The sequence below is a fragment of the Oryx dammah genome, unplaced genomic scaffold (assembly GCF_014754425.2).
Source record: "Oryx dammah isolate SB20612 unplaced genomic scaffold, SCBI_Odam_1.1 HiC_scaffold_10, whole genome shotgun sequence".
Taxonomy (NCBI): domain Eukaryota; kingdom Metazoa; phylum Chordata; class Mammalia; order Artiodactyla; family Bovidae; genus Oryx; species Oryx dammah.
In genome coordinates, this window is record NW_024070194.1 from 53,703,341 (window position 1) to 53,731,030 (window position 27,690).

A 27,690-nucleotide genomic window follows, 5' to 3' on the forward strand; every position below is an offset into this window, starting at 1 on the left:
TTCGTTTCAATAAACCTTCATTTTGATATTCACACTTCTAAATAGTCTCTGCAGTTGGTGTTTCTAAGCTGCAGCTATCTATTCTACAGTCACAGAAAATCTTACACACGTGAAAGGAATGACACTAAACAGTCCCAAGAATATACGTAAAAGTCATTTTATTCATTTTAAGGCTTCTTAACGAGGTGGTGTTTACAACTGAACTGTATCAAGTGACAGGTTTACACAAGATTACTTTGAAGCCGTTCTTTTACTTTTGGGTGGCTTCCTTATCTTATTGGGGTTTGGAATCAGTTTCTTTATTTTCAGAGGTTGTAACACTACAGCCTGCTGACCCTCAGCAAGCTTTCTCTTGGCTTTAGAGAGGTCTTCAAAGGAAGTGTCCAGAATCTCTTCATCTTGGCTTTCCAAAGATTCTGTCTGCAGGTTCTCCCCGGGGTCTGCGGGCGCATCGTGGAGCCATGCCACATTCAGACGGGGGACTCTGGGGAGGATGGCCCTCAGTTCCTCCCCAAAGGCAGTAGTGTTCCTCTTGAACCCCAAGGCCAGGACACATTTTAAGCCCAGGACAGGTGCGAGCCTCTCGCTGAGCCGGGGAACCTGGCAGGCGGGGACACCTCTGCTGACGCTCAGCTGCACCAGGTGTGAGGTCATGATGGCTGGCTTGGCAGACTTACACGCCAAGGCCAAGAGCAGCTCGTTCCTCTCTAGTGCTCTGGTGACCTCGTTGATGCCGATAGCAAGCTGCTTCCTGACGTCAGCCGGGGTCCACCCTGACACCTGGGCATCACCTTCGGGCTTTTCTTTCTTCAGATCCTCACCAGTGTCCACGTCTATGCTGCTCTTGTCTCCACTTTGTTTTTTCAAAGGGGGCTGCTTTTTCTTTCTCTTCCTATCCTCAATCTTCTGAAGCCCGAGAGACTGAATTCTGTCCTCCAGGGTCTGCAGTATGAAGTGCATGTCCTCCCTGTCCAGGGCGCCCCAGCAGATGCTGTACGGGTTGTTCAGTGACGTCTTCACAGGTGGAGGTCTCGTTTTCCGCACGGAGCCCCTCCCTGGTGCTTGTGGGGCTGCAGCCATACTGAAAAATCCTTCACAGGGGAGCAAAACGGCAAAGGAAAATTCATGTTAACTAGACATGCACATCTTAAGGATATTTTGGCTGTACTCTTTCTGATTTTTGAAAGGCCAGAGCAAGCCTACTTACATAGGACATGTATATACTTACATATATATACTGATGTAAATAATTATATATATATATATGTGACCATACACCTAATCTCTCTTTTAAGTCTTTTTTTTCCCCCATTTTTTTCTATGACTTAGTCTTCATTCATATACAGGCAGTTTATGAATGTTTTGCCTTACTGCAATCACAGTGAAATTCTATGTTTCCTTTATTGAAAATGTTCCAATTTTGCTACTTGTCGTAATTATGTATCTTCTTCAGGACCTCTGTTATTAGTCTGATAGATTTCTGACCATTTTCTAGATTGCTTTCCACTTAGGCTTCTATTTATCCATTCAGCAAATACTGAGCACCTCTACCCAGAGTCATGGGCACTGGGGTTCAGCCTTGAACAAGTTCCCATGACCATCTCTGTGAGTCCCCAAATCCCTCTGCCCTCAGCACAGAATCTCCGAGGGCCCTGGAAGCCTCTGCCATTAACCAGGTGTGATTTGTAAGGAACTGGGACCATCATATATGCCCATGACTGAAAATCTGAATGATTCATTCTGTGCCCTTTTGTAAGTCCTCCTCCCCTCCCTGGACCCTAAGTTCTTTGTCTGTCCTTCATAAAACACAGACACACAGATTCCCCCTTCCTCTGGTAAGTGGAAGCAGGCTGTTCCTCTGGCTGACAGTGTGATGAAAACAACGGGAATTTTGTAATGAAATTTAAAGATACTAATCTGTTAAGGCAAAAGAGAGGGATGATTGCTGGCAAAATGTTATAGATGACTGTTCTCAGGAGCATGTCCTGATAATCCCATCCGGAGGCAACTGCATCTTCCTCTCTTCTATATTCTTCCTCACTTCCTGGGCTCACCTGGGAACCATAGGGACCCATGTTGCAAAACTGAAAGAAGGTAAATGAGCCAGCTTTGGAGAAGTCTGGAGTTTGGGACTGTCCCTGTTTTCAGGTAACCAGATTTTCTCATTCCAGATTTCTCCTCATGTGAGGTCATTCATCCCACAGATGCTCCCCACCCCCAAGTGGCCCAGGCAGGATTAAGGATGAATTCCCCTCCAATAAACACCTTAAGAGCCCGGCTGCCAATGCTGAGTAGGAAGTCAGAACAAGTAAGGCACTTTCTCCAAGAAATATTTGATTCTCACAAAATTCCATGAGTGGAGGAGGAAACAGACTCAGGTTAAATACCCTGCCAGAGTCACAGCTGGTTTCCCAAATCCAAATTTTATGCTCTTTCAATCCTGGCTGCATCTCAAAAATAAGCTGTGACTTTTTAAAGTATATAGATGGTTGGTCCTTACCCTAGGTCTACTGAATCAAAATCCCTGAGAATACGGCAGGGCTCCTTTACTTGTCAAGAGGTTGCCCAGGTGACTCTGCTGTGGAACTGGGATTGGGAACCATTGCTGCAGGATGGGTGCCTTTCCTCACTTGACGTCCCTGAGACAGGGTCTCCTGACCTCTACTGGCCTCTGAAGTTCCTCCTATGCCACCTTACAGAAAACCAAAATTCAGCCCCCTGGAGTGAAAGGTCCTACCTTGTTCCTGTCAGTACAGGAACCGTGAACTTCCAAGATGTTCAAGCTAGGTTTAGAAAGGCAAAGGAACCAGAGATCAAATTGCCAACATCCATTGGATCATCAAAAAAGCAAGAGAGTTCCAGGAAAATATCTACTTCTGCTTTATTGACTATGCCAAAGCTTTTGACTGTGTGGATCACAACAAACTCTGGAAAATTCAAGAGATGGGAATACCAGACCACCTGACCTGCCTCTTGAGAAATCTGTATGCAGGTCAAGAAGCAACAGTTAAAACTGGACATGGAACAACAGATTGGTTCCAAATAGGCAAAGGAGTACATCAAGGCTGTATATTGTCACCCTGCTTATTTAACTTCTATGCAGAGTACATCATGAGAAATGCTGGGCTGGATAAAGCACAAGCTGGAATCAAGACTGTTGGGAAAAATATCAATAACCTCAGATATACAGATGACACCACCCTTATGGCAGAAAGCGAAGAAGAACTAAAGAGCCTCAATGAAAGTGAGTGTGATAAAATTGGCTTAGAACTCAACATTCAAAAAACTAAGATCATGGCATCCAGTCCCATCACTTCATGGCAAATAGATGGGGAAACAGCGGAAACAGTGTCAGACTTTATTTTGGGGGGCTCCAAAATCACTGCAGATGGTGACTGCAGCCATGAAATTAAAAGGCGCTTGCTCCTTGGAAGAAACGCTATGACCAACCTAGACAGCATATTAAAAAGAAGAGACATTACTTTGCCAACAAAGGCCTGTCTGGTCAACACTACGGTTTTTCCAATAGTTATGTATGGATGTGAGAGCTGGACTATAAAGAAAGCTGAGCACTGAAGAATTGATGTTTTTGAACTGTGGTGTTGGAGAAGACTTGAGAGTCCCTTGAACTGCAAGGAGATCCAAGAGTCCATCCTAAAGGAAATCAGTCCTGAATATTCATTGGAAGGACTGATGCTGAAGCTGAAACTCCAATACTTTGGCCACCTGATGTGAAGAACTGACTCATTGGAAAAGACCCTGATGTGGGGAAAGACTGAAGGCAGGAGGAGAAGGGGACGACAATGGATGAGATGGTTGGATGGCATCAGTGACTCGATGGACATGAGTTTGAGTAAACTCCAAGAGTTGGTGATGGACAGGGAGGCCTGGCGAGCTGCTGTCCATGGGGTCGCAGAGTCGGACATGACTGAGCGACTGAAATGAACTGAACTGAACTGTTCCTGTCAGTGGCGCCTACTGCTGGAGACTCGGTTTCTGTCTCCTAAACTTCCTTCCAGAGCAGGTCTGCGCATGCCAGTCATCGGAGTCGGCTCCTCCCCTCCAGCTCTGCAAAGGAGATTGCTCATCCAAATCCAGTGACGTGACTGGCACCAGGTTGAAGGTGGTCAGGAAGAGGGAATTAGGTGACCATGGAGCACATACGGTGATCTAACAGAGCTTTTGCTGCACACAAGCTACAGTTCCAGTGGTCATCCCCAGCGGTCCAGTGATTAAGACTTTGTGCTTTCACTGCAAGGGGCAAAGCTTTGATACCTGGCTGGGGAACTAAGATCCCACAAGCTGCATGACCAAAATCTCCCCAAACAACAGGAAGTTGGTACTTACAGTTAGAAGTTCTGGGCATTAGCTCCTCCTGTCTTCAGAATCTAGAGGGGGAGACCAGAGCCAGATAAGTAGAATCTCATGGGATATAATCCAGAACTAAAGTGGGAAGAAGTAACAGTGTTGGAGGAGGAGAAAGTTAGGAAGGGCCTGCTGAGATGCCTCTGGAAGCTTCTACTGCCCCAAAGATCAAGTGGAAACTTATTACGGTGACATCCAAGGGTCCCCATCTCCCCATCAGCCTTTCTCCTTATGCCCCACCACTGAACCACTTACTATTTACCGAGGCCACCAGTCTGGCCTTCCATGGCCTTATACCCATTCCCTCTGCCTGGAAAATGAGTTCCACCCTCAGCACCCCCACCACCTGTCTTACTTGAACAAGTGTTTGTGGATTATACACAATGCACCAAGACAGAAAGATTATGAATCAAAAACAGCTACTGAACTCACTGGGCTTAATGTCTATGAGACAGACTCATCAGCAAAGCATGTGATGCACTTCAAGGTCAGGGCCCTGAGGCCTGACAAAGTTGAGGGAGTCAAGAAGGGCCTCGAGCAGGTGACCATATATTTATTTATTTGGCTGCACTGGGTCTTAGTTGCAGCATATAGGATCTAGTTCTCTGAGCAGGATTCCAACAGGGGTCTCATGCGTTGGGAGAACAGGAGTGTCAGCCACTGAACACCTTGGAAGTGACCTTTTAACCCACATCTAAAGAATCCCCACCAAAAGGAGTCCCTATTCGGGAAGGGCATCCCAGGGACCTGCATTAAAGGAAATAATGTCAGTGTCGCTGGGGCATGGATGTTAGAGAGAGTAGAGAAATACTGGACCAGATGGTGAAGACTGCTGCGATCCTTACAGTGGGAGCGGCTGTCACTTTCAAAGCAGAGGAATGGCACAGCTAGAAAGACGTCGTACAAAGATCTTGGCAGACTCGAGCCAGGAGGAATCTTTACCAAGACTGGAAGCAGCAAAGAGGACTCGGAATAAAGATGACAGTGACCTTCACTAGAGTTGCCGTTGGACGGAAACACACGCTAGTTGAAACAGGAGGTACAATCCGCCCGATTTAGTGATCAGCTGGGAGTGAAACAGACGACTCAGGGAGGACTCTCGGTTTCCGGATCTGGTAACCCATCCCCGAGGTCATCTCTCTCTGGTCTACCGTCTATCTAGTGCCGACCTACTATTCAGCACACACGACTGGAGTTATTTTCTTGTCGGCCTCCACTTCTAGGCTGCGGAGAGCAGAAGGGCCGGGTGGGGCTTTGTCTGATTGTCTCTCGTATCCCAAAGACGCTCAACTCCAAACAGAGCAGAGCCTGAGCCCGGGCCGGGACGCAGGAAAACACGCCAGTACGGGGAAGCCCTAGGGATGAGGAGCCCAGTAAACTTCGCGCGCGCCTGGCCGAGTCGCCGGCTCGATCCCAACCAGAGCGACCCCTCTGGATCTCAGATCCCAGCGTAGAGCCCTCCACTCACGTTTGCCTCCGCGCCGGCTCCACGTGGCCGCGCTGCGCGTGCGCAGAGCCCGCTCCTTGCCCGGCCTCTGCCTTCCAGTGCGGTGGGGCGGAGGATAGAACCGCTCAGAGAACACTTTTCAACCTTCTGCATCCGACCACTCCCAAACCGGAAAGTCGGCCCTGGGCTTCGCGACAGGGTTCAGGAGTTTAGGGGCTGGGCGGAGGCGTTTGGAAAGGCCCTCCACTGGCAGTGCGCAGGCGCAAGGTGTGTCTCGCGAGATCTCCAGTTGCCTGGTAACGGGCAGCCAGTTGTCTGCAGTCTGTCCGGAGGACCAGTGTACCGGTTAGACTCCAAAGGCTAGTTCTCTCTCCAGTTGCCGCTCCTTTCTAACCCAATTTCTGCCTTTCAGCGCCTGGTAGTCTGAGACCCTCTTGCTTTTCTGTTTTCGGCTTGCCAAAGAGACGCTAAACCAGTGCCCCCTTCGAGTCTCTGCCGAATCCCCGGCAATGTGGAAATAAAGAAATAAATGGGAGACGGGAAGGTGGTGAAGAAACCATACACTTGAGCCTCCGGAAAGAGGCGAATAAAGGCTATCTTGAATTCTGTGAGAGCAGTTCAGAGAATTCCAAACACTGTGACTACTCCAGCCAATGGAGGCTTGAATGGTTACGAATGGAGTTGCTGGGAAGTCATAGACAATTGTAAGACAGCTGAAGAACATTTTCAAGATCAGTGATCTGAATCTGTTGATTTACTCTTGTCAAGACCGAGACCATAGTTTGCTTCTGACCTAATAAGCCTCCTCCCTCCTCACACCCTTTCTTTTCCCTTTCCAGTCGAACTTAGCACTTTTATTCCTCTTCTATATATCTTCCTCTTTTTCTCAATCGCTTCACCGCTCGTTTTGTTTCGCATCTTTGGTCTGCATAGCTTCAGTTTTCATAGTACCCGACTGGCCGTAAGGTAAACAAAACAAGGAGCTGTGCGTGTGGTCAGAGTATTGCAGGTTACCCGGGGTAAAGTACAGTGTGACTTTTTTTTTTAATCAACTAGAAAAATTTTAAAAAAAAAGGAGTTTGAGTGTAATAAGCTTTTGTTTTGTAAAATGAATAATAACAGATCATCACGATGAACTGTAAACATGCAGTTGTAAAGCAATCTCAGATCACAATTTTGAGCAGCAACCTCTCATTGCCCAACAGAATCCCTCTATTCTTGAAATGTCACTGAATGTCCTGATTCAGCTCTAACCTGTTTCTATCATGCCTGTCGCCTTATTCACTAGAAACAAGATGGGCGTTTGGGGCACTGGAAGACAAGAAGTTCATGTCTCATGATTTTTTAATATAATACTTAAAATCTTCGGTGGCAGCTAGACTTTCTACTACCATTGGTAAAAGCTGTGACACTAGACCCTAAGGCAGGTCACGTGAAACAAGATCTGTTTGTAGGCTCAGTACTGTGTTAGGTTATAACCTTCATAAATCATTCAACCCTTGAAAAACATTAATAAACTTTTCTTCTTCTTTGGCTGAGCTACACAGCATGAGAGATCTTGGTTCCCTTGCCAGGGACTGAACTTGCATCCCCTGCGTTAGAAGCTGGGGTCTTAACCACTGGATCACCAGGGAAGTCCTCCAAATTGCTAGTTTTGAATATAACTTAACCCTGGCTTTTGATTTGGTAAATTGCTGATTATGGCTGTCTTTGTTAAATTTAAATTGAATTAGTTTAACTTGCAACGCAGTGATTTTTTTCTGGCTTCTTATGTGGTCAGTGTAATCAGTTATATTTAATGGTGGCAAGCTGAGATTAAAATGTTAAATGTAAGAGCCAATCACAACGTTAATTTTTTTTTTTAAGTAATGAAAACAGTACTTTACTGTAAAATTGCAGGTTAATGACTTAGTCCTACAGAGTGGCTCTCAAACCTTCAATGAACTCACACTGATTTAAAAAGTATAAAGTATCATTTCAAAGATTAAATAATGATGAGGGTAAATCACATGTTAAGTAGTGCCACTAAATAGAAGTTTCAAAACTCTCAGTAGAAATTTTTGGATAAAAAGATGAGAAATTATTCAACCAAAGTGGAAGGTAATTATAATTTTAAAAGAATGAAGTATTATGAGTCTTTTTTTTAAAAAAGTATTCCAGTAAATATTTTAAAATCTAAAAAAAATAATAAAGTCTCAGATCTAGCTTTTAAGCTGTACGACAGAAACACGTCAGATTGAAATGCTAAAGTAATGGGAAGGAAATATGTGTAAGTTTTTGTCCCCCTAAGGTTTCAGATTTATAGCTTGAGTACCATTTCAGTTTATATTTACTCTATGAAGATTTGCAGCCACTATATTCATGACTCTGGATCAAGACCAGCTAAGGTCAAGATCTTAATCTCATCATCACATGACTCTAAAGCAAACTAATTAAACCTGTCTATGAAGTGATAAAAATAGTACCTGTTGTGAGGATTAGAAGAAATAATCTACTTAAAATGCTTAGCACAGTGCCTGATACATACAGAATGCTTCATAAATAGAACCCATGGACCCAGTAGCAGCCTGAATTCAGAGATAATAGGTTAATAAAAATTAAGCCTCTATGATTTTAGTGCCTTGTTCTGTTTGAAGACTAAGCAATAAAATTTCCACAAGAATGTTGCTAAAATGACTGCATTTCAAAGGTGATTTCTCTATTTGTATCATACAAACACTGCAACAAAAAAGATTTTTTAAAAAATTTTCCCATGACCCAATTACCTCAAAACTCATTTCCTTTCAGTGTTTCCTTCTAATTTGTTTCACATGTAAGGGTGCACTTACATTGTTAAAATAATATAAATTTCGTGTTGATTTTCTTTTCATATAACATTTTTCTCTATATTTCCCAAACATAGTTTTCAAGTTATCACTTTAACATGTATTTAGTATCTTATACCAATCAGTTTACTTTTTAATAATAGCCGTTACTCTGTTATGTTACCCTGTGAACTCAATTTTGTCTTTGAATAACAAAGTGTTCTTCTTATATTCATTCTAGAATTGGACTACAGTAGGTTTATATGCTTGCCATGAGGTAAGAGTTATTTAAAAGACCTGGCGATAAGTTTTATCATTAACCACAATTTTTTGTTGAAAGAAAGTTACCAGCCGGAAAGTTTGTCAATAAAAGAATGTAGAATTGAGCAGCAGACTCTTCTTTCCCTCTGTGGCATCCTCATCTCTGCTCTGTGTGTGTGTGCATTCGAGTTCTCCAGAGAAGCGGAACCAGTGGAGATACAGATGTGAGCTACGGAGCCTGAGAAGGCCCACGGTCTGCTGTCTGCAAGCTGGAAACCCGGAAAGCTAGTGATGTCATTTCAGTCTAAATGGCCTGATAATCATGGGAGCTGACAGTTTAAAAATCTCATTCCAAGGACAGGAGAAGGTGAGATGGGATGTCCCAGCTCAATCTGGGAGGCAAGAAACAAGGGGGGCAATTCCTCCTTCCTCTGACTTTTGTTTTATTCAGGCCCTTCCTAAACAGAGCAGCTTGGCAGGCTGCAGTCCATGGGGTCACAAGAGAGCCAGACACAACTGAGCACGCAGATGCAGTTCGTGGATTGGATGGTGCTCACCTTCCCTGGGGAGGGGGGATCTATTGGGTTGGCCAAAAACTTCATTCAAGTTTTTCCCCATAAGTTGTTATGGAAAAACCCAAAGAAACTTTTTGGCCAACCCAATATTTTACTGAGTCCACTGATTCAACTGCTAATCTTTTCCAGAAATATCTCCACAGTTCTTGCTGTTCAGTTGCTAAGTTGTGTCCAGCTCTTTGTGACTCTATGGACTGCAGGTTTCCCTGTTCTTCACTATCTCCTGGAGCTTGCTCAAATTCATGTCCATTAAGTCAGTGAGGCTATCTAACCATCTCATCCTCTGCCCCCTTCTTCTCCTTTTGCCTTCAATCTTTCCCAGCATCAGGATCTTTTCCAATAAGTCAACTTTAATACTTTGGCTACCTGATTTGAAGAACCCCCACAGATATACCCAGAAATAATGAAATAATGTTTAATCAGGCCAGTCAAGTTGACACATAAAATTAACCATCATGGTGTGATGGTTACTGTATCATACATAATAATTGTTATATAAACAATAATGTTATTTTAAAATCAGTAACTAGAATAACTTTTGTGATGAGCTACAAACTCAATGACCTTTTCAGTATGCAGTTAACAAAGCCTCCTACTGAACGTGGTTAGTTTGTGGTTTTTATCTGTCTTCAAAGTCTGGATCTTTTCCAAGACTGGCTCATTGGCTTACACAGCATCTCCTCAAAATCCCAAGGACTTTCTGTCCTTCCCCTTTGCCATCCTCTGACTCTTGGCATTGGCCCTCAAGCTTGTCCTCTTAAGCTCACAGTTTAGTGGTCACAGCTCTCATCATCACAATCCACACAAACATGTGGCAGGAAGCAGAAGTTTCCCTCGTGCATTTCTTTCTATCAGAAAGAAACATCTTCCAAAGGAGCCCTAACACTTCCTTCTGTGGCTCACTGTCAGTATCAGTCACATGCCCACACCGAAACCAGTCCCTGGCGGGGGTGAGTGCGTCAAACGAGACTTGCTGAGACCAGTTATGAGCCTTCTCTTGGAGATGGAGCAAAATATGGCTCCATAACTACATGAAAGTAGGATTATTGACAAAAATGAAGGGGGAAATGGCTGCTAGGTGGGGAACCAATACATTAATATCTCTAGTAGGGAGACATTTTGTTTAGTGGAGTTCAGTTGCAAAATACGTTAATTGGACACTAATACATAAAACACATGCAATATAACAACCAAATGATCAGGGTGGAAACAAAATGATGAGCTGCTATAATTTAATTCAGCCCTGTCTATGAATTATCATTGAAACCAAGCCTAAAAATGACACAAGTTTAAAGAGGAATATTAAACTCATGAGAGGTTGTTGGCACTGGTACCTTGAGAAGATAAAAGCCCTGAGCTAGCCATTGCATCTTGTTAAACTGGGTAAAAGCTGGAAGGTATTCATGAACCTTTACTTCGAAAACTCTTTTAAAATAACAGTCATATCCAACTCTTTGGGACTCCATGGACTGTACAGCCTACCAGGCTCTTCTGTCCACGGAATTTTCCAAGCAAGAATACTGGAGTGGGTAGCCATTCCCTTCTCCAGGAGATCTTCCCAACCCAGAGATCGAACCCATGTCTCCTGCATTGCAGGCAGATTCTTTACCATCTGAGCCACCAGGGAAGCCCAAAATAATAATGTTAAACCAAACAAAAGTAAAAGTGTCTCCTGTCAGACACAGTCTTTTTCTGAAGCTAGTTACAGTGAAATCATCCTGGTTAGTTTTTTGCAATGAGTTTTCAAACATATTAATTTTAAAATAATGTGAAATGTGATCTTCCTGGCTATGCCTACTTAGTTGTTTGCTTTGGGAAATGGTATTAGTTGTCTGTGGTTTCAGGGAAGTTATATTTATTAAGATGTTTGTTGTAGAAAATTATTTATCTTAAGTTGTGACATAGTCATCTGTACCTAACCTGTGACATAGTTATCTGACATAATCACCAATTCAGTGTTAGGACATCACTGATTTTATAACTTTATTAGTTTAGAAGTAATTTAACCTCATTGCTTAGTCATAAGGTACTAAGAATCCTGTTTTTATTTTCTTCCCATGGACCTGTTTATAATGAATTTGGTAGCACTAATAGACTTATTTAAAATAAATAACACAAGTATGAGTCTTTTCACTTCCTTCCTTGTGAATATTCATAATCAACAGCTGTTTAGGCCAATCAGACCTTGAGCAAATACAGCCAGTCACACAAAACCAGATATCAGAAATGGAGAACCATTTCTAACCATCATAATTGTTAATGTCACATTTAAAACCACTTAGATTTATGGAAAAAGCTAATATTTCTGATTAGTGACTAGTAAAATAATAAGGTGAATCTCATCATAGAAAATGTAGCAAACTAGGAAAAAAATAAAATGGGTAGAAAATTTTAATCTATGTGTAAAAGAAAATCTTTGAAAAATGCAGTTTGCTTCATATATAACTTTGTGTGTGTGTGTAGCCAATATGAGCTCTTCTAAGCCAAGCATTATTACAACTTTTTAAGTTAGAGATGAAAAAGCCACTGAAAATGAAAAGCCTACAGGATTTAGTTTCTAATAAGGTAATGTTTATAACTATAACTCTTGGGGGATCTTCAATAATTTATTTAAAAGAGTAAAGTGATCTGCTGCTGCTGCTGCTAACTCGCTTCAGTCACGTCCGACTCTGTGCGACCCCATAGACAGCAGCCCACCAGGCTCCCCCATCCCTAGGATTCTCCAGGCAAGAACAATGGAGTGGGTTGCCATTTCCTTCTCCAGTGCATGAAAGTGAAAAGTGAAAGGGAAGTCGCTAAGTCGTGTCCAACTCTTCGTGACCCCATGGACTGCAGCCTGCCAGGCTCCTCCGTTCGTGGGATTTTCCAGATCTAGAGTCCCCAAAATGAGAAAATGGGCCCATTTCTTGGTACAGTCTTACAAGGGACCATCATTATAAAATTTCAATCCTCTAACTCCGTGGCTGGGCTGCTTTTCAGTTCTTCTAGCTCAAGAAACTGGTTTTCAGTGACCAGAACTCTGACCAATGTTTCTTGTAGACACAGGGTTTTTGGCTGTTACTAATTTTTACTTCCCCATTTTTTCTTGGTTCTTTTTTCCTTCATTTTTTAAAAACTCTTTTCTTCATTTTCATCTTTATTTTTTTTCTTTTTCTCACTTTTTTCCTTTTTAAAACTTTGTTTTCTCTTATGTAGATTTGTCAGTATTTGGTTTTGTTTATTGGCATGTCTGGCATTATGTTTTGGTTCCATTAAAAAGATCAGTTCATCAGAGGGCATTGGGAAATGATTTTCTTTGAGGTGATTTGGGTCAAGTTTCTGACCAGCTTTCTTCAATTTTAAGTTGACCTTGAGAAACCTTGACTCCCAGGTCAGCAGTAAGTCCAACACACACCTGGCCTCTCAGACATTTCTGTTGAGGATGACCACCATATTGACAATCACCGACAGTCAAGACCATTGCCACGGGCAATATGACCCAGCTAAAGCTGGCTCAGTACATCCTGACTTAGGAAAGAGGCAGTCATGCAGATCATTGACAAGACTTAGCCAAACTCCTCCGGACTCCAGAGACAGTCCCTTGAGTAAGAACCATGAAAGACTTGAGTCCTCCCCAAACAGTTATTTGTAGTGATCCATTCTGCCTTCTTTGAGGAATTACTCAATGGAAGAGACATATTTGAGGACCTAGTGGCTCATGGAAATCCGTAAGAAAAAAAGGTTCTGGCAAATTCCATCAGTGACATACTGTCACCAGAAGTGCATTGCTCATTGAGTTAAAGGCAGAGCACCTGCTTTTGGATGCTGATATGAAAAAAACTTTGAAGACTATGGCTTTGGTGTTACATTCACCTTTGGCAACAAGCTAGATATCTTCATTGGCCGTCCCCCTTTAGGCTGCCCTGGAAATCTTCCAAGTCCAAATAAGATAGACCCACAGTAGACGTGTGGAATCTGAGGATCATCCTATATACACTGGTCTGCAAACCCCTTACCTTTTGATGGACCCCCGTCTTCAAGAAGCTGCAGGAGTTGGTACTTAATGAAATAGACCATATGCCCTTTCACATGTCCAGGAAATGTGAAAAACTGCTCAAGAAATTTCTCATTCTCAATCCCAGCAAAAAAAGCACTTTAGAGCTCATCAGGAAAGGTCCATGGATAAACACAGGTCATGAAGATGAACCAAACCTTACATGGAGCCACTCCATGTACAGTGGACGGTGTACAGTGTGACAAAAGGGAAGAAGTCCAAGGCCCACTGATGGCTGGAAGCACAACCAAGTGATGGCCATCTATCTGCTTCTGAGGTACTAGAGAGCCGAGCAGAGGGCCACGTCATTGCCCGGAAACCCCAGACTTTGGTAAATCTAATCAACAGCAGCCCACCAAGGAACCACCCGAAGTTTCTGCTAACACACAACAGTGAGGTGTCGGCAAGCTGGCAGCCCCTTCCACTAATTCCTATTCTAAGAATACTCAGAGGGGCAACACAGAATATAAGCCACCTGAAGAGGACCAAGTGTAGGGCAGAAGGGTAGCGGCAAAGCCAAAGAGGGGAAGAGACCACCTAGCCTCCAGCACAAATCAATGCAGGAATTGTCTGCTTTGGGAGTGAGCAAGCCCGGGCCAGGCCTCCATGCAAAAGGGCAAAGGCAGCCTAACCCTGCCAAGGTCAAGGGCTCTAAGGTGTCTGCATCCTTCCAACACCTCAGTCTCCCTGACAAAGCCATGCCTGCATAGAGATCCACGCATTACGGCTCACCAAGGCCTCAGGGCCATGCCCCATAGGGAAGCTGGGATGTGTCCCCAGCCCAGACTCCCAAGGGTGTCCTTTTCTTCCACCCACAGATCAGCAGTAGTGGCAGAGCCACAGAAGGAACCAGCGTCCTCCAGGGTGTGTCCAAAGGAAGCTCCATCCATCGGGGAAACCTCTGAAGGATAAGCCACCCCAGCCTTTCTTCCGAAGGACCAGCAAGGGCTTCTTCACCAGGTTCAAGTTCAAGTTCATACTGAAACTTCTGTGTTTTGGCTTTGTCAAAAGAAATCTTGACAGTATGAGGCGGGGAGACACGTCCCCCGCATGGAGTGGGAGCACAGGCAGTGACAAAGAAAAACCGTGGGAAGGCCAGGTCGTGCTCACGACACTTGAAGACAGTGAACCTCATGGAGCCCAGCGAGAAGGTGCAGGTCTTCAACAGGTGCTGGAAGCAAAGGGCGGTCAGTGCGAACTGAGCAGGAGGCCTGCGCTGCTGTGAATGCCTGGCACCGGGGCCAAGAGGACAGGGGTCCAAACGATCATGGCCGCCTCTCAACGTAGCTCCTTTTCCGTGGAGAGCTGAGCTTCTGGGGATTTGGAAAGCATTGTCTCCACTCCTCCTCGCTAAAAAAAATCATTGCATCTTCTACCTTCAAAAAGTGGCCAGGAACCTCTACGGAGACAAAAGGTGGGGCAGTCCTTGCCCCCGCACCTGACTGCATCGGGCCGCCTGGCCGCGCATCGGCGCCTGCTCTGCTTTCGTGCTTGTGAGGGAGGGGAGCCAGGGTTGCGAGAGGGCGGTTTGGTAAAGTATCAGAACCCCTAACGGGTGCTTCCGGGGAAAATCTCTTGGGCGAGTTTTGCTGAGCAGGCCTGACTAGTATTACAGTGACCATTGTGCCGAAAAGAGTTTGGAGTTGATCGTAAGAGAGCTGGGATGAAACTGAAATGTGCGCGCAGCAGGCACTCAGATGCTGTTTGGGTTATAGGACCCTCATTCTGGCTGTAGGTTAGAGAGTCGAAGGATAAGCGGCCAAGTTCTCTTTGTGTTTTGAAAGTGGCCTCTTACCGCAAGGACAGTGAGGGAGACAGCAAGAACAAGGTCAGCACAAATCATTGATGGCTGGACAGCCTCTCGTTTGTCATTTTTTTCCCCGTTCTACTTGATTTCTTCCAGAATACAAAAACGAGAGGATGCTTCCCCAGCTTGTTGTATGTGCCATAATTTCCATGCAATGACAAGAGAAATTCAAGAATCTTCTATGGAACTCAACTCATGGATATTAAGAGTTCTATATTATTATATAGAAGAGCAAGGTGCCAAGGACAGGCCTTCCTGAAGAACAAAATTAGGAGGCTTTAATAATTAAGACAATGTGATGTAGGTGGGGGGATAAACAAATGCAGAGCCCAAGAATCTTAATATGTTAACTCTCATGATTTCTCTTAAGTGAAAGTGAAGTTGCTCAGTCGTGTCCAACTCTTCAGGACACCATGGACTATATCCTCTGTCCATGGAATTTTCCAGGCAAGAGTACTGGAGTGGGTTGCCATTTCCTTCTCCAGGGGATCTTCCCGACACAGGGATTGAACCTAGGTCTCCTGCACTGCAGGCAGATGCTTTACCCTCTGAGCCACCAGGGAAGCCCATGATTTCTCTTAAACCCACTCTAATCAGGCTTGTTCCCCCAGCCCCCACACCCATGACTGCTTTAAAACTTCCCTTCAAGTCATCAGTCAGTGATCTGGACAATGACCTAAATCTAATTGCTAATTCTCAGTCTTCATCTAACCTAACATAGTTTGGACATGAACTTGGGCAAACTCTAGGCGATGGTGAGGGACTGGGAAGCCTGGCATGCTGCAGTCCATGCTATTGCAAAGAGTTGGACTTGACTTAGCGACTGAACAACAACAACGAAACATACTTTCTCACTCATGATGCTTTCTCAACACTGCATTCTCTTGGTTTTTCTCTCACCTCAGTGATCACTTCTCTGTCTCCTTCGTGCTCTTCTCCCCAAATATTTAGTGTTGAAATTTCCCATGGCTCACTCTTCAGTTCTGTTTCCATCTCTCCTCCATACACATTGAGTTTCTAGGGCCATCCTATCTCAAGTTTCAGAAGTTGAACCTTTGAGTCCCAGATCTATATACCCAGCCCAGTCGAGACTTGAATATCTAACTGCCCATTTCACATTTCCACTTGGATGTCTGATATCTCAAACGCAGCATGTCCACAGTGGAACTTCTGATGTTTGTTGCTGTTGTTCGGCTGCTGAGTCATGTCTGACTGTTTGCAACCCCATGGACTGCAGCACACCAGGCCTCCCTGTCCCTCACTATCTCCCAGAGTTTGCCCAAGTTCATGTCTGCTGAACCGGTGATGCTATCCAACCATCTCATCCTCTTTTCCTTTTGCCTTCAATCTTTCCGAGCATCAGGGTCTTTTCCAATGAGTCAGCTCTTTGCATCAGGTGGGGAAAGTATTGGAGCTTCAGCTTTAGCAACAGTCCTTTCAATGAATATTCAGGGTTGATTTCCTTTGGGATTTGACTGGTTTGATCTTGCTGTCCAAGGGACTCTCTGATCTTTGCCACCCCATCAGGCCAACTCCACCTATAGTCCTTCCAGTTACTCAAGGCAAACATCTCAGAGCTGTCCTGACTCCTCTCTTTCTTTCATACCAATATAGAATCTATCAGGGACTCCTGTTGACTTTACCTTCAAAATAAATGCAGAATCTGAACATCTCACTGCCTCCACTGCTGCCACTTGAGTTGGAGACACCCATTAAGTTCTCCCCTGGATTTATTATTACAATAAGACTCTTGCTTCCAATGTTGTTTTTTGTAGTCATAGTAACAGAAGAGATTCTTTAAAAAACAATAAATAAATATAGTCAGATCACGTCAGTCCTCACTCAGAACCCTTCAGTGGTTCTGTTTGACTCCCCCTTGAATCCAAATGCCTTCAGGCAAGGTGTTGTGTGATTAGGTCTCCATCTCCTATCCTCTGACCTCTTCTCTTGCTACTCTGCTCCAGCCCCATTGGCATATCACACCTGCCAGGAAGCTCGTTTCTGAGTGCCTTTGTACCGGATGCTGTTTTTGCAAGGGAATCTCTTCCCCAGGGATCTTCCAGGCCACTCCCTCACCTCCTTCAACTTTTACTCAAATGTCATCTTCCCAAGAGACCCATCCTGATGACCATGTTTATAATGGCAAGTCACCTCCTCACTCCACATGCACAAGATTCTCCATCTCTTCGCTCTGCTCTTTTTGAAAACTGCACCTATCACTGGCGGTCTAGTGGTTGGGACTTCACATCCCAGTGCAGGCGGCACAGTTTCGATCCTTGGTCAGAGAGCTAAGATCCCACATGCCTCATGGCCAAAACCCCAGAAAATCATAAGATGGAAGCAATATTGTAACAAATTCAATAAAGATTTTTTAAATATTTATTTTTATTTTGGGCTGTGCTGGGTCTTCGCTGCTGCATGAGAGCTTTAGTTGTGGTGAGCAGGGGCTACTCTTGGTTGCAGTGCACAGGCTTCTCATTGCAGTGGCTTCTCTTGTTTCATTGCACCGGACAGAGGCACTTGGATTTCAGTAGTTGCAACTCACGGGTTCTAAAGTGCAGGCTCACTAGTGGTGGTGCATGGGCTTAATTACTCCTCTGCATGTGGGATCTAGTTCCTGGACTAGGGCATACCTGTGTCCCCTGCATTGGCAGGCAGATTCTTAACCACTGGACCACTAAGGAAGCCCAATAAAGACTTTAAAAATGGTCCAAGTCAAAAAAATCTTTGCAAAAGAAAATAGCACCTATCACCTAACATCTTTCAATAGATTGTATAATTTGCTTTTTTTATATGTTTATTATCTGTCATCCCCTACCAAAATGTAACACAAGGATAGGGATTCTTGTTTGTTTTGCTGACTGATGTTTCTCAAAAACCTAGAAGGGTGCCTGGCTCATGGTGGCACTCAATATGTGTTTGATTAGATAAATGAAAGCATGAGAGAATAAGGAGGATAGGATGGAATGGAACCAGGAGAATCACAGAGGTAAAGGGGAATGTTCTATTTCTTAAATTGGTGGTATGTTCATAAATGCATACTTTATTTAAAAAATACATATGTATGTATGCATACTGGTTTATAATCAATATTTAATAATAATAAAAATAAAAATCTTTATTGTCCAGCTTGACTGACTCCCTAAGGGTTCCACAAAACTGGGTTTTCATTGTACCTGGTATATTATGATCACTGAACAGAGGACATTGATGTTTCTGTTGTTTCTTTTTGCTACTTGAGATAGGCCAGTCATGGCTCTGGCAATCAGTAGGAGGATAGCAACTCAAGAGAAGACCATGTTTTGAAAAGAGTGCTTAAAATAACATTCTAGACTTAGAGAATAAAATGGAGCACAGTGTATCTTCCCTCTCTTTTCCTCCTGATTTTTTATAATGACTATATCAAAATGTCTCAGCTGCAGATACACACCAATGCCAGAGCTCACTGCAGTATTTCCCAGCTCACACACACTGATAAAGAGGGCTTTCCCCAGCAGCCAGAGCACTTGCTCTTCTTCAGCTGCTATTTTCATTGTGACTTTTAGCGTGCTTCTCATCGTTGGGAAATTTTGAAAAAAGTTCTGCCCGGTACAGACAAAAGAATTTCTTTTTCTTTTTTTTGGCCACACCACATGGCTTGTGGAATCTTAGTTCCCCCACCAGGGATCCAATCCGGCCCTCAGCAGTGAAAGCGCAGAGCCCTAACTATTGGACCACCAGGGAATTCTCCTTTCTGTATATTGTTCTAAAATTTGCTTTTTGTCCTTTATTTGGAAACTCATTGAGTTCACCATGAAAATAGTTTTGAGGAGAAAATAAAAAACCAAGGGATTTACATGAAGATGTAGCAAATAATTTTTAAGTGTAATCTTATGCAAAAACAAGGTAAAATGTTTCTTATGCAAAAACAAGACAAACCGTTTTAGGGCCTTGAACTCCTGTATCTTGTTACATTGTTAGACATTTCACATCAATAGCTTTCTTAAAACTGAGTTTGCCCTTTCTTCCAATCACTTTGCTCCACGAAGACTTCTATGTAATGAACTCCTCAGATGACCAGAAAATGCAGTTCGAGTTCTTTGAAAATTTAATCAGACGTGAATTACAACCCCGTTCTGTGTTTGCAGATTTGAGTGGCACTGGGTTTGTTCCCCTGGAGAACGGGGTCATGTTGAAGAGTCCTGTGCTTTTTTTTTTTTTTACCCTAATTGAAATCCAGTTGGGATAGTTGCAGAGCGTGTTCCGAATATCAGTGGCTCTCCTTTTATAACGAGGAGAAAAGAGGCAAACTACCTCTTTTCATTCCTGATGGGCTGTGCCTAAAGACGGGTCGGGAGACAGAGACATCAGATAAATGCTGTCTGCCATCTAAGTTCTTAGAATCATGCGGAGGACAGAGGTATATATCAAAAGGAATCCCAAGTGAGGTCAGTGCCCTGGAGAGACCTCTCTGGACTTCCTGCAAACAACTAGAGAATGAATACAGCGAGTCAGGGGCAGAGAGGAGCTCATTTGTATTCTCTTCCCTTCGCCTTGCCAGTTGCAACCTCTGGCAGCGCACAACTCTCTGTAGGGCTTGGGCTGGGAGAAGAGCGCGGCTCAGCGGGCCCGGAGGGTGTCACTCACCGCCCAGCCTCGCCCTCGCGGGCCAGCGACCAATGGGCTTAGGCCGGGCCCGGGAGCGCGACCAACGGGAGCCGGCGGGCGGAGGCGCGCTGCCCTTTAAGGAGCCGCTGGGCGCGGGATCCCGGGAACCCGGCGCTTGGAGACAGGCATCGTCCAGATATAGCCGCCATGTCCCTGCAGGTGAGCTGGTGTGCTACCGCTGCTAGGGGCGGGGAGGAGCGTCCGTCCCGGAGAAAAGCGCTCGAGTGGGGCGTGGGGCCGGCGTGACGCCCCGCCGGGGGCGCGGCGCATCTCTGACCCGCCGCTTCGGGCCGCTGCTGCCAGTCGCCTTTGTCCCCGGTGGCTGTCCGCGGGGACCCCCGAGACACGCCCACCCCATCCCCAGCGCCCCCTTATTGCGCGGAGTCCGCACCGGTGCACTCGTGTTGACGGCGTGCCGGGCTCCCTATAGCAACTCTTGTGAACCCCGGGGACTGGTTAGACGCAAACCCGGCACCGGCCGGGGGAGGGCGGGCGCTGGGTTGCTCCCAGCGGACCCGGTGGGCCCTGCCCAGCGCTCTCTTCCCATCCTGGAGAGGGAGGTGTGAGCGGCTGCGGCCTCCCCTTGCTCCCTGCAACCTCTTGGGGGCTCTGCCAGGCAAGTGCAGAGATCTGGAAAATCACAATCTTAAAATACTGTTCTTATGATCTTTGGAGGAAAAAAAATTAAAAGTATATTCAGGGTGGAAATTTGGGGAAAAGGGAACAAATATGAAGTAAATAAGAAAAAAGGGGGAAGTGTTAGTTTCTCAGTCCTGTCCGACTCTTTATGACCCATGGACCCGCCAGGCTCCTCTGTCCATGGAATTCTCAAGGCAAGAATACTGGGGTAGGTAGCTATTCTTTTCTCAAGGGGATCTTCCCAGCCCAGATACGAAACCAGGCGGATTCTTCACCAGGGAAGCCCATAATATAAAGTAAAACATCAGACATTCCTTCACCCAAGTGATAACCACAGTAGCACTAAGTTACTTTCTCAAGTGTTCGAGAAACATCTCTGTGATATGTGAATATGTTTATACACGCACTTTGCTTTTTATATAATTTTGCTCTCTCTTTTTTTTTGTACTATGAGCTTTTTGTCACCACTAAATATTTAAAATGTTTAACTGTCTGCATTGGGTACATGGCAGGGTGTACCCCATGTGACAGCGGTGACACCAGGATCACTGCTACACCAAGGGCGGGGTCGGGGAGCCTTTGTGAAAACATGAACGGGAGAGGGTGTGAGGAGAGGTTTTAAGGGAGTTGTTTTGAAGACCCTTCAGGCACTGGCTCGGGGGAAATCCAGCCGGTCAGCTTTCAGCCAGGGTGCTGAGGACCCGACTCCAGCAGAGTGAGCTTAGCGGAGGTTGAAATTCCTCACCCAGAGCTGCTAGCAGCATAGCAACATTATCCAACTTTCCCTTTGGCCCAGAGTGCTTGGAATTAAGTGTAAATGACTGTACCTTTAAATCCCTGTTTCTGGGATTTCCCTGGTGGTCCAGTGGTTAAGACTCTGTGCTTCCACTGCAGGGGGTGTAGGTTCCATCCTTGGTCAGGGAACTAAGAAGCTGCATGTGGTGAGGTGTGGCCAAAGGTTAAAAGAAAAATAAAAATCTGTTTCTCACCTATGATAATTTCAGACTCTCCTAATATCTACTCACTTTTCATTCATGTATTCAACAAGGAGGTACAGGGCTCAGATGGGCTCCTACCACCTGCCAGCACTCTGTAAGGCAAGGCTCTTGCTACTGAGATGAACATTTGTGCCTATCCTCTGTTCTGAATACTTGGGGGGAACAAATATATTCCCACCAGCCCTTGTGCTGAGCCCTAATAGATACTGTTGGGGCTGCCTGGACCCCTCCTTCCCTGTCTCTGTCCATCCCCTAGGCACTGACCCCTCCCCAGGCTCGGGGAGCATCATCTCCTCGGAGAAGGTGCTTCCACCCTCGACTGCTCCCTTCTCCCAGGGCACCCACCGCTCCTCTGCGTGAGCAAGTATCACATAATCACTGTCACCCACTCATCTCCCACAGGACGCTGAGCTTTGTGAAAGCTGGTTGCCCTGTTCATCCCTGTCTGCTCTCCCGAGGCCTGGCCCCTCAGAGGTGTTCAATACATATTAAATCAATAGTGTGATACAAGTGGTGAGCTCTGGGCCGGCAGAGTCAACAGAATGAAGTCAAGAATATTTACGGTCTTATTCTTGTTTCATCCTCACGCTTCCCGGCTGAGGTTGCTGCCTTTTTTTTTTTGAGCTGAAGCCAAATCTCTCCATTGCTCACACAGAGTCCCAGGGCAGTGTGTCTCCAAGCTAGAATTAAAATCCAGGATCCTGATGCAAGCCCAATGTTTTTCCCCACCACAGCTCATCATGGTCAGGCTGGGAGAAGGCGCATCGAAACTGCCACGTAAAACACGTGTATATCACGTTGGGGTGCCAGGGAAGGGCATGCTGGAAAGACTGGCCCTGGGCCCTGCTCTGGAATGGGTTTTTCTTCTCTGCCTGGGGAGAGAGTAGAGAGGGGACCCCTGAAATTGCCTGGGAAATGGTCAAGGGCTCCACTTTTGACTCGATGGACGTGAGTCTGAGTGAACTCCGGGAGTTGGTGATGGACAGGGAGGCCTGGCGTGCTGCGGTTCATGGGGTCGCAAAGAGTCGGACACGACTGAGCAACTGAACTGAACTGAACAAGGCTTTCGTGAGCTTGTCAGATGGTTCCATACCCCTCAAAACATGAAGCACAGTCTTCCAAAAATGCCTTCCTGGAAGGCAGGGACTTAGCATGGTTTCTGAAAAGCCTTAGAATTCGTATCAAGGCTTAGTTTGCCAAAAGGACTTGAGTTGCTGTCATTGGAAGATGGCACGGGACTTCACAGCAAATAGAACACCCGAGATGCCTGCCGCCCCTGAAGGGAAGGATCCTTATACCTCCTGGACAGTCTCTTCCTGTCCTGCCCTTAGGAAGCTGAGGGCCGTGATGTAGCATTTTAAATTTGTCCTTATTATAGACACAATATGTGCATGTTATGGAAATCTGGAGAGTATAGATGGTATTTTTTAAAAAACAGGAAACTTACCAATAGAGGCCATTAGTATTGACACATTTTAGTATATTTAGATGTCTCTTTAAGATACTGATTTCATTTCCTTTGGATAAGTACTCCAAAGTGGGTTGTGAGATCATATAGTAGTTCTTTTTAAAATGTTTTTGAGGAAGCTTCACACTGTTTTCCACAGTGGCTGCACCAATTTACCTGCCCACCAATGGTGTATAGGGTACCCTTTTCGCCACATCCTCATCAACACTGGTTATTTCTTGCCTTTTTGATCATAGCCATTCTTACAGATATGAGGCTATATGTCATTGTTGTTTTGATTTTCATTTTCCTGATGCTTAATGATGTGGAGCATCATTTCAGGTCCTTATATATCTTCTCTGGAAAAATCTCCTGACGCTTTTAAAATCAGATTGTTTTGTTTTGCTTTTGTTGTTGTTGTTGCTGTTTAGTCATATGAGTTCTGTATATATTTGGAAATTAGCCCCTTATCAGATATACAGTTTGCAAATATTTTGTCCCGTTCAGTAGGCTGCCTTTTCGTTTTATTGATGGTTTCCTTTGCTGTGCAGGAGCTTTTTTGTTTGCTGTAGTCTCTTGTATTTCTTTTCATTTTAACTAGTTTTGCTTTCGGTGTCACATTCAAAAATCATTGCTAAGAATGATGTCAAGGAACATTCTATGTCATTTTTTAGTTGTTTACAATTTTGAATCTCATGTTCAAGTCTAATTCATTTTGAGTCGATTTTTGTATGTGGTGTAAGATGGAGTCCAGTCTGATTTTCTTGCATGTGTATTCAGTTTTCCCAGAATTGTTGACTGAAGACACTGTCCTTTCTGCAGTGTATATTCTTGGCTCCTTTGTCATAAACGAATAGACCATATATGCATGGGTTTATTTCTGGGCTCTTGACTCTGTTCCATGGATCTTTGTGTCTATTTTTATGTCAGTACCATACAGTACCATGCTATATATTTTGCTTACTATATAGCTTGTAGTACTATTTTAAATCAGGAATTGTGATGCCTCCAGCTTTGTTTTTCCTTCTCAAGATTGCTTTAGCTTTTATGGTTCTATACACATTTTAGGATTGCTTTTTCTCTTTCTGTGAAAAATGCCATGGGAATTTTGATAATGAATTGCATTGAATTTGTTGATGACTTTGGGTAAGATGAACATTTTACTAACTGTTAATTTTTTTCTATCCATGAACAGGGAATATCTTTCCATTTATTTATGTATTCTTCAGTTTTTAAACATTTAGATAAACATTTTAAATATTAAGAATTTTATTTTGTTCTCTGTATCAAATACATAGGTGCATTGTCCATGTAACAGGTAAAGACCAGAAGAAGTATCCACAAATTAAAATAAGGATAATTCTGGTGGAACCAGAGCAGTAATAGTTCATTTCTGATTGAAAGCTTCCTGTCCTCTTTAAGTTCCCCTGAAGCAGATAAACCTGCCAAAAGTTAGCAAATGCACTGTGTCTTTTTGTTTTAGGCTGATTTTGACAAGGCGGCCAAAGACGTGAGGAAGCTGAAAACCAGGCCAGATGATGAGGAATTAAAAGCGCTCTATGGACTCTACAAACAGTCTGTAATTGGAGACATAGATATTGGTATTGTGCTGTCATATTAAAAAATAACAGTACACTTTGTTGAACAGTGTAGAAGCATAAAATAACAAGTAATCCTGTGAATATATCTGTCCCTCTTTTGGCAGAGTGTCCAGCACTGTTAGATCTAAAAGGAAAGGCTAAGTGGGAAGCCTGGAACCTTCAAAAAGGTAGTTTTTAACGGTTACACGAACCTTCTTAATTTCCACATACATCAGTTGGTGAGTCAACCTGTTTGTATCTTTCTAGGATTATCAAAGGAAGATGCCATGAGTGCCTATATTTCTAAAGCAAAAGAGCTAATAGAAAAATACGGAATCTAGAATTCAGCCTGTGAGAGAATTTTCCTTTTGAAGCCTTCATAATGGTATCGTGACCTAATACTTAGGGGAGAAATGCACTGTAACTCTTGATGGATCATCAGTATTTTTGCTAGTAACATGAGTTGTCATTCTGAATTAGAGGTGTGCTAAAACTACATGTTTAACAAAATTTTACTTGCGAAAACCAGGCAATTTTTAAGAGTTCTTTTTAAAGTGTTGCTCTGGTAGTGTGTACATAAAGACATTAATCATTGCTTGTTCTTTTGACTCCTCTGTTTTTTCCTGCAGTGAACTGGTCTTACTGGTATAATCAGCACAGTTTATTAAGAACAAATCACAAGGGTCTTTGTTTCACTGTGTAGCTTTGGGGTTCACAGCAACGCAGAGCCTCGGCAATACAGACACACCTGCTCCAGGCTCCCTTCAGTGACTGATTTATACGTAACCTGAGGCAAGTTACTGAAGCTTTGCCAAAGCTCATTTCTAGGGTAAGGGGAAAATGTCGATCTCAGAGGGTAAGAATTGAATGAGGTACCTGTAATTATCCTACCTTCATTTTAAAGTGTGTACTATATAAAAGCTGATAGCAAGCAACAAAAAACTTATGAGTCTATCTCAAGCTCTTCAAAGAAAGAAGAAAAGCTATCATGGGCTATCAACTATTCAAGTTTCTATGCTTAAGACAAAAACATCAGGCTGAAATGCAATAGCTGGTGATGACAGACTGTACAGTATGCCTCTGAAGTCCAGCTTTATCAGAGTGAAAATGCAGAATCCGGAGTGTCTGTTGGACCAGTTTGCAGTCTCACTTGGCTATCCACAGGCTCTCTGAAAGAAGGTGGTTTCATTTTCAGAGTCCTAACATCCGTTTGAGATTCCACAGGCTAGAAATATTCCCAGACAGGGTGCCTGTCCCCTGCTGAAGGGTGTAGGTTTGGTGTTGTGTGAGAGATTGATTTCATGTGACTTAAGAAAAAAATTTTTGGATTGACTAGATGAATTTTCAGGGAATTATGTTGGGTGAAAAAAAAGCCAGTCCCAAAAGGTTGTATATTGTATGATCCTGTTTATGTAACATTCTTGAATTGGCAAAATTACAAACCTTGAGGACTGAACAAGGATTGCCAAGGAGGAAGGGAATGGGGGAGGATGTTAAAAGGCCAGCAGGAAGGATCCATTGGTGATGAGATATTCTGTATCAATGTCATCCCCTGGTTGGGCGGTGACCCTAGAGTTTCGCACTATGTTGCTATCTGGGGAAACTGGGGAGCTCTGTGTTGTTTCTTAGAACCCCATGTGAATCTACAGTTCTCTCAAAATAAAAAGTTTAATGAAAAACAAATCTAGCTTGATTTCTAATCTGGAAAAGTTTGGAAAGTAAAGGTGATTCTCCTCTCTACTAAGTGTTAACCTAAAGACAGAAGTCTTCCACGATGAAGTCAACACCCTCTTCCAGCGGAGGGCTCGGAAACTCTTCGAGCTGTTCCTGCGTGGACCTCACCTCCACCCCAAAAGCCCGGAGTTTGCTGCATCATGAGATTCCTATTTGTGGACTGTAGTAACCACAGGTTGTTCAAATGAATAATCACAAATCTAGATCCCTTTAGCACCAGTCCTTCCAGAATGGAGCCCTGTATCCTACCAAAGAGTAAAGCACAGTTCAGTGCGTACTAAACAGGGAACATAGTTTCTTGAGGTTACCTTTAGCTCAAATGTATTACATGAATTCTAACTCAAAACCCTTCTCCCTGCCACAGTGAATTTTGTATTATTTTCACTTTGTTAAAAAGAAACAAAGGGGACTTCCCTGGTGGTCCAGTAGCTAAGACTCAGAGGGGACATGCAGGGGCCCGAGTTTGATCCCCTGGTCAGGGAATTAGATCCCACATGCTGCAACTAAGACCCACTGCAGCCAAGGAAATAAATAAATATTAAAAAGAATGATACATTCTAAAAAATCCCTTGTGTATTTCCCTTAATCTTACTAAGATTCTCCATATACTATTTTTAAACCAACAAAAACACAACCCCATATTATGTGATCCCAAACACATCTGTGCTTTAGAAGGTGACATTTTAGTGTGTCAAGCTGTGTCAAGCATTTGAAGCCATAAGGAAGAGACACTGGTTGCATGAAGCAGGAGCTTTATTGTGAAGAACCGAGGGAGATAACAAATCAAGGTGCCAATTGAACAGCTAGGATTCCAAGAGACACACACAGTTTGGGACTTGGCAGAGATGGCAGGACCCACGTAGCCCTGGGGATGTGGTGCCTCTCCATCCCGGGCAGTAGGCATCTGTGAATCCTACCAGTGGTGTTCTGCCGTTGCTCTGACGCAAGTCATTCTCCTATTTAATTTTTTCCCTTTTCTTTCCTGTCTCTTTCCAACTGGTGTGCTTTCTTTCTCTGTCTGGTTCAGATGATCACACACGAAGCTGAGGCAGCCTGTTGGGTCTGGCATTTGTGCGTGACCCTCTGTACACCAAGGGCTAGACCCCAAACAGTCGCCCTGAGTCCCAGTTGGTCCTTGCATAAAGAGCAGCAGGAACACACAGAGACAAGAGGCAATCCAGGTTGGAGGAACGCCTTAGAAGAGAACCTAAGAAGGCTACGGGCATTCCAGGGACTTGGCAGGAACAGGCAGCAATAATTATTCAGGGCTGTCTTATTTTAACAGTAGGCTACCTTTCCTCATTGAATGGGGCAACCCTATATTTCAAAAGGTGAGATCGGGCTTTGGGCCAC

General features: G+C 44.2%; 2 protein-coding genes across 6 annotated transcripts; one reads left to right on the forward strand and one right to left on the reverse strand.

Annotated features, from left to right (window-relative positions):
- Positions 1–140: 140 nt before the first annotated feature.
- On the reverse strand, positions 141–6,083 carry RPP38 (ribonuclease P/MRP subunit p38). Of its 5 annotated transcripts, XM_040248983.1 has the most exons (5): positions 5,834–6,067; positions 5,211–5,354; positions 4,348–4,388; positions 2,738–2,783; positions 141–1,091 (listed from the first exon to the last, which is right to left on the reverse strand). In XM_040248983.1, exon 5 carries the CDS (start codon positions 1,078–1,080, stop codon positions 232–234), a length of 849 nt encoding a protein of 282 aa, XP_040104917.1. In that variant the 5' UTR covers positions 1,081–1,091; positions 2,738–2,783; positions 4,348–4,388; positions 5,211–5,354; positions 5,834–6,067; the 3' UTR covers positions 141–231. The 5 variants fall into 5 exon arrangements, with proteins under 5 accessions (XP_040104917.1, XP_040104918.1, XP_040104916.1 ...); XM_040248984.1 differs by lacking the exon at positions 5,211–5,354; XM_040248982.1 differs by lacking the exon at positions 2,738–2,783 and having other exon boundaries at positions 5,834–6,066.
- A 13,648-nt stretch (positions 6,084–19,731) lies between these two features.
- On the forward strand, positions 19,732–26,282 carry ACBD7 (acyl-CoA binding domain containing 7). Its single transcript, XM_040248986.1, has 4 exons — positions 19,732–20,098; positions 24,507–24,624; positions 24,729–24,791; positions 24,871–26,282. Exons 1-4 carry the CDS (start codon positions 20,087–20,089, stop codon positions 24,942–24,944), a joined length of 267 nt encoding a protein of 88 aa, XP_040104920.1. The 5' UTR covers positions 19,732–20,086; the 3' UTR covers positions 24,945–26,282.
- Positions 26,283–27,690: the final 1,408 nt, after the last annotated feature.

What these genes read in the sequence shown, in the direction of transcription:
- RPP38 (XM_040248981.1), bottom strand. Translation starts at nt 1,080, where the DNA reads ATGGCTGCAGCCCCACAAGCACCAGGGAGGGGCTCCGTGCGGAAAACG.
- ACBD7 (XM_040248986.1), top strand. An exon ending in AATTGGAGACATAGATATTG is followed by an intron (nt 24,625 to 24,728) that starts GTATTGTGCTGT and finishes CTCTTTTGGCAG; the next exon opens with AGTGTCCAGCACTGTTAGAT. An exon ending in AGCCTGGAACCTTCAAAAAG is followed by an intron (nt 24,792 to 24,870) that starts GTAGTTTTTAAC and finishes GTATCTTTCTAG; the next exon opens with GATTATCAAAGGAAGATGCC.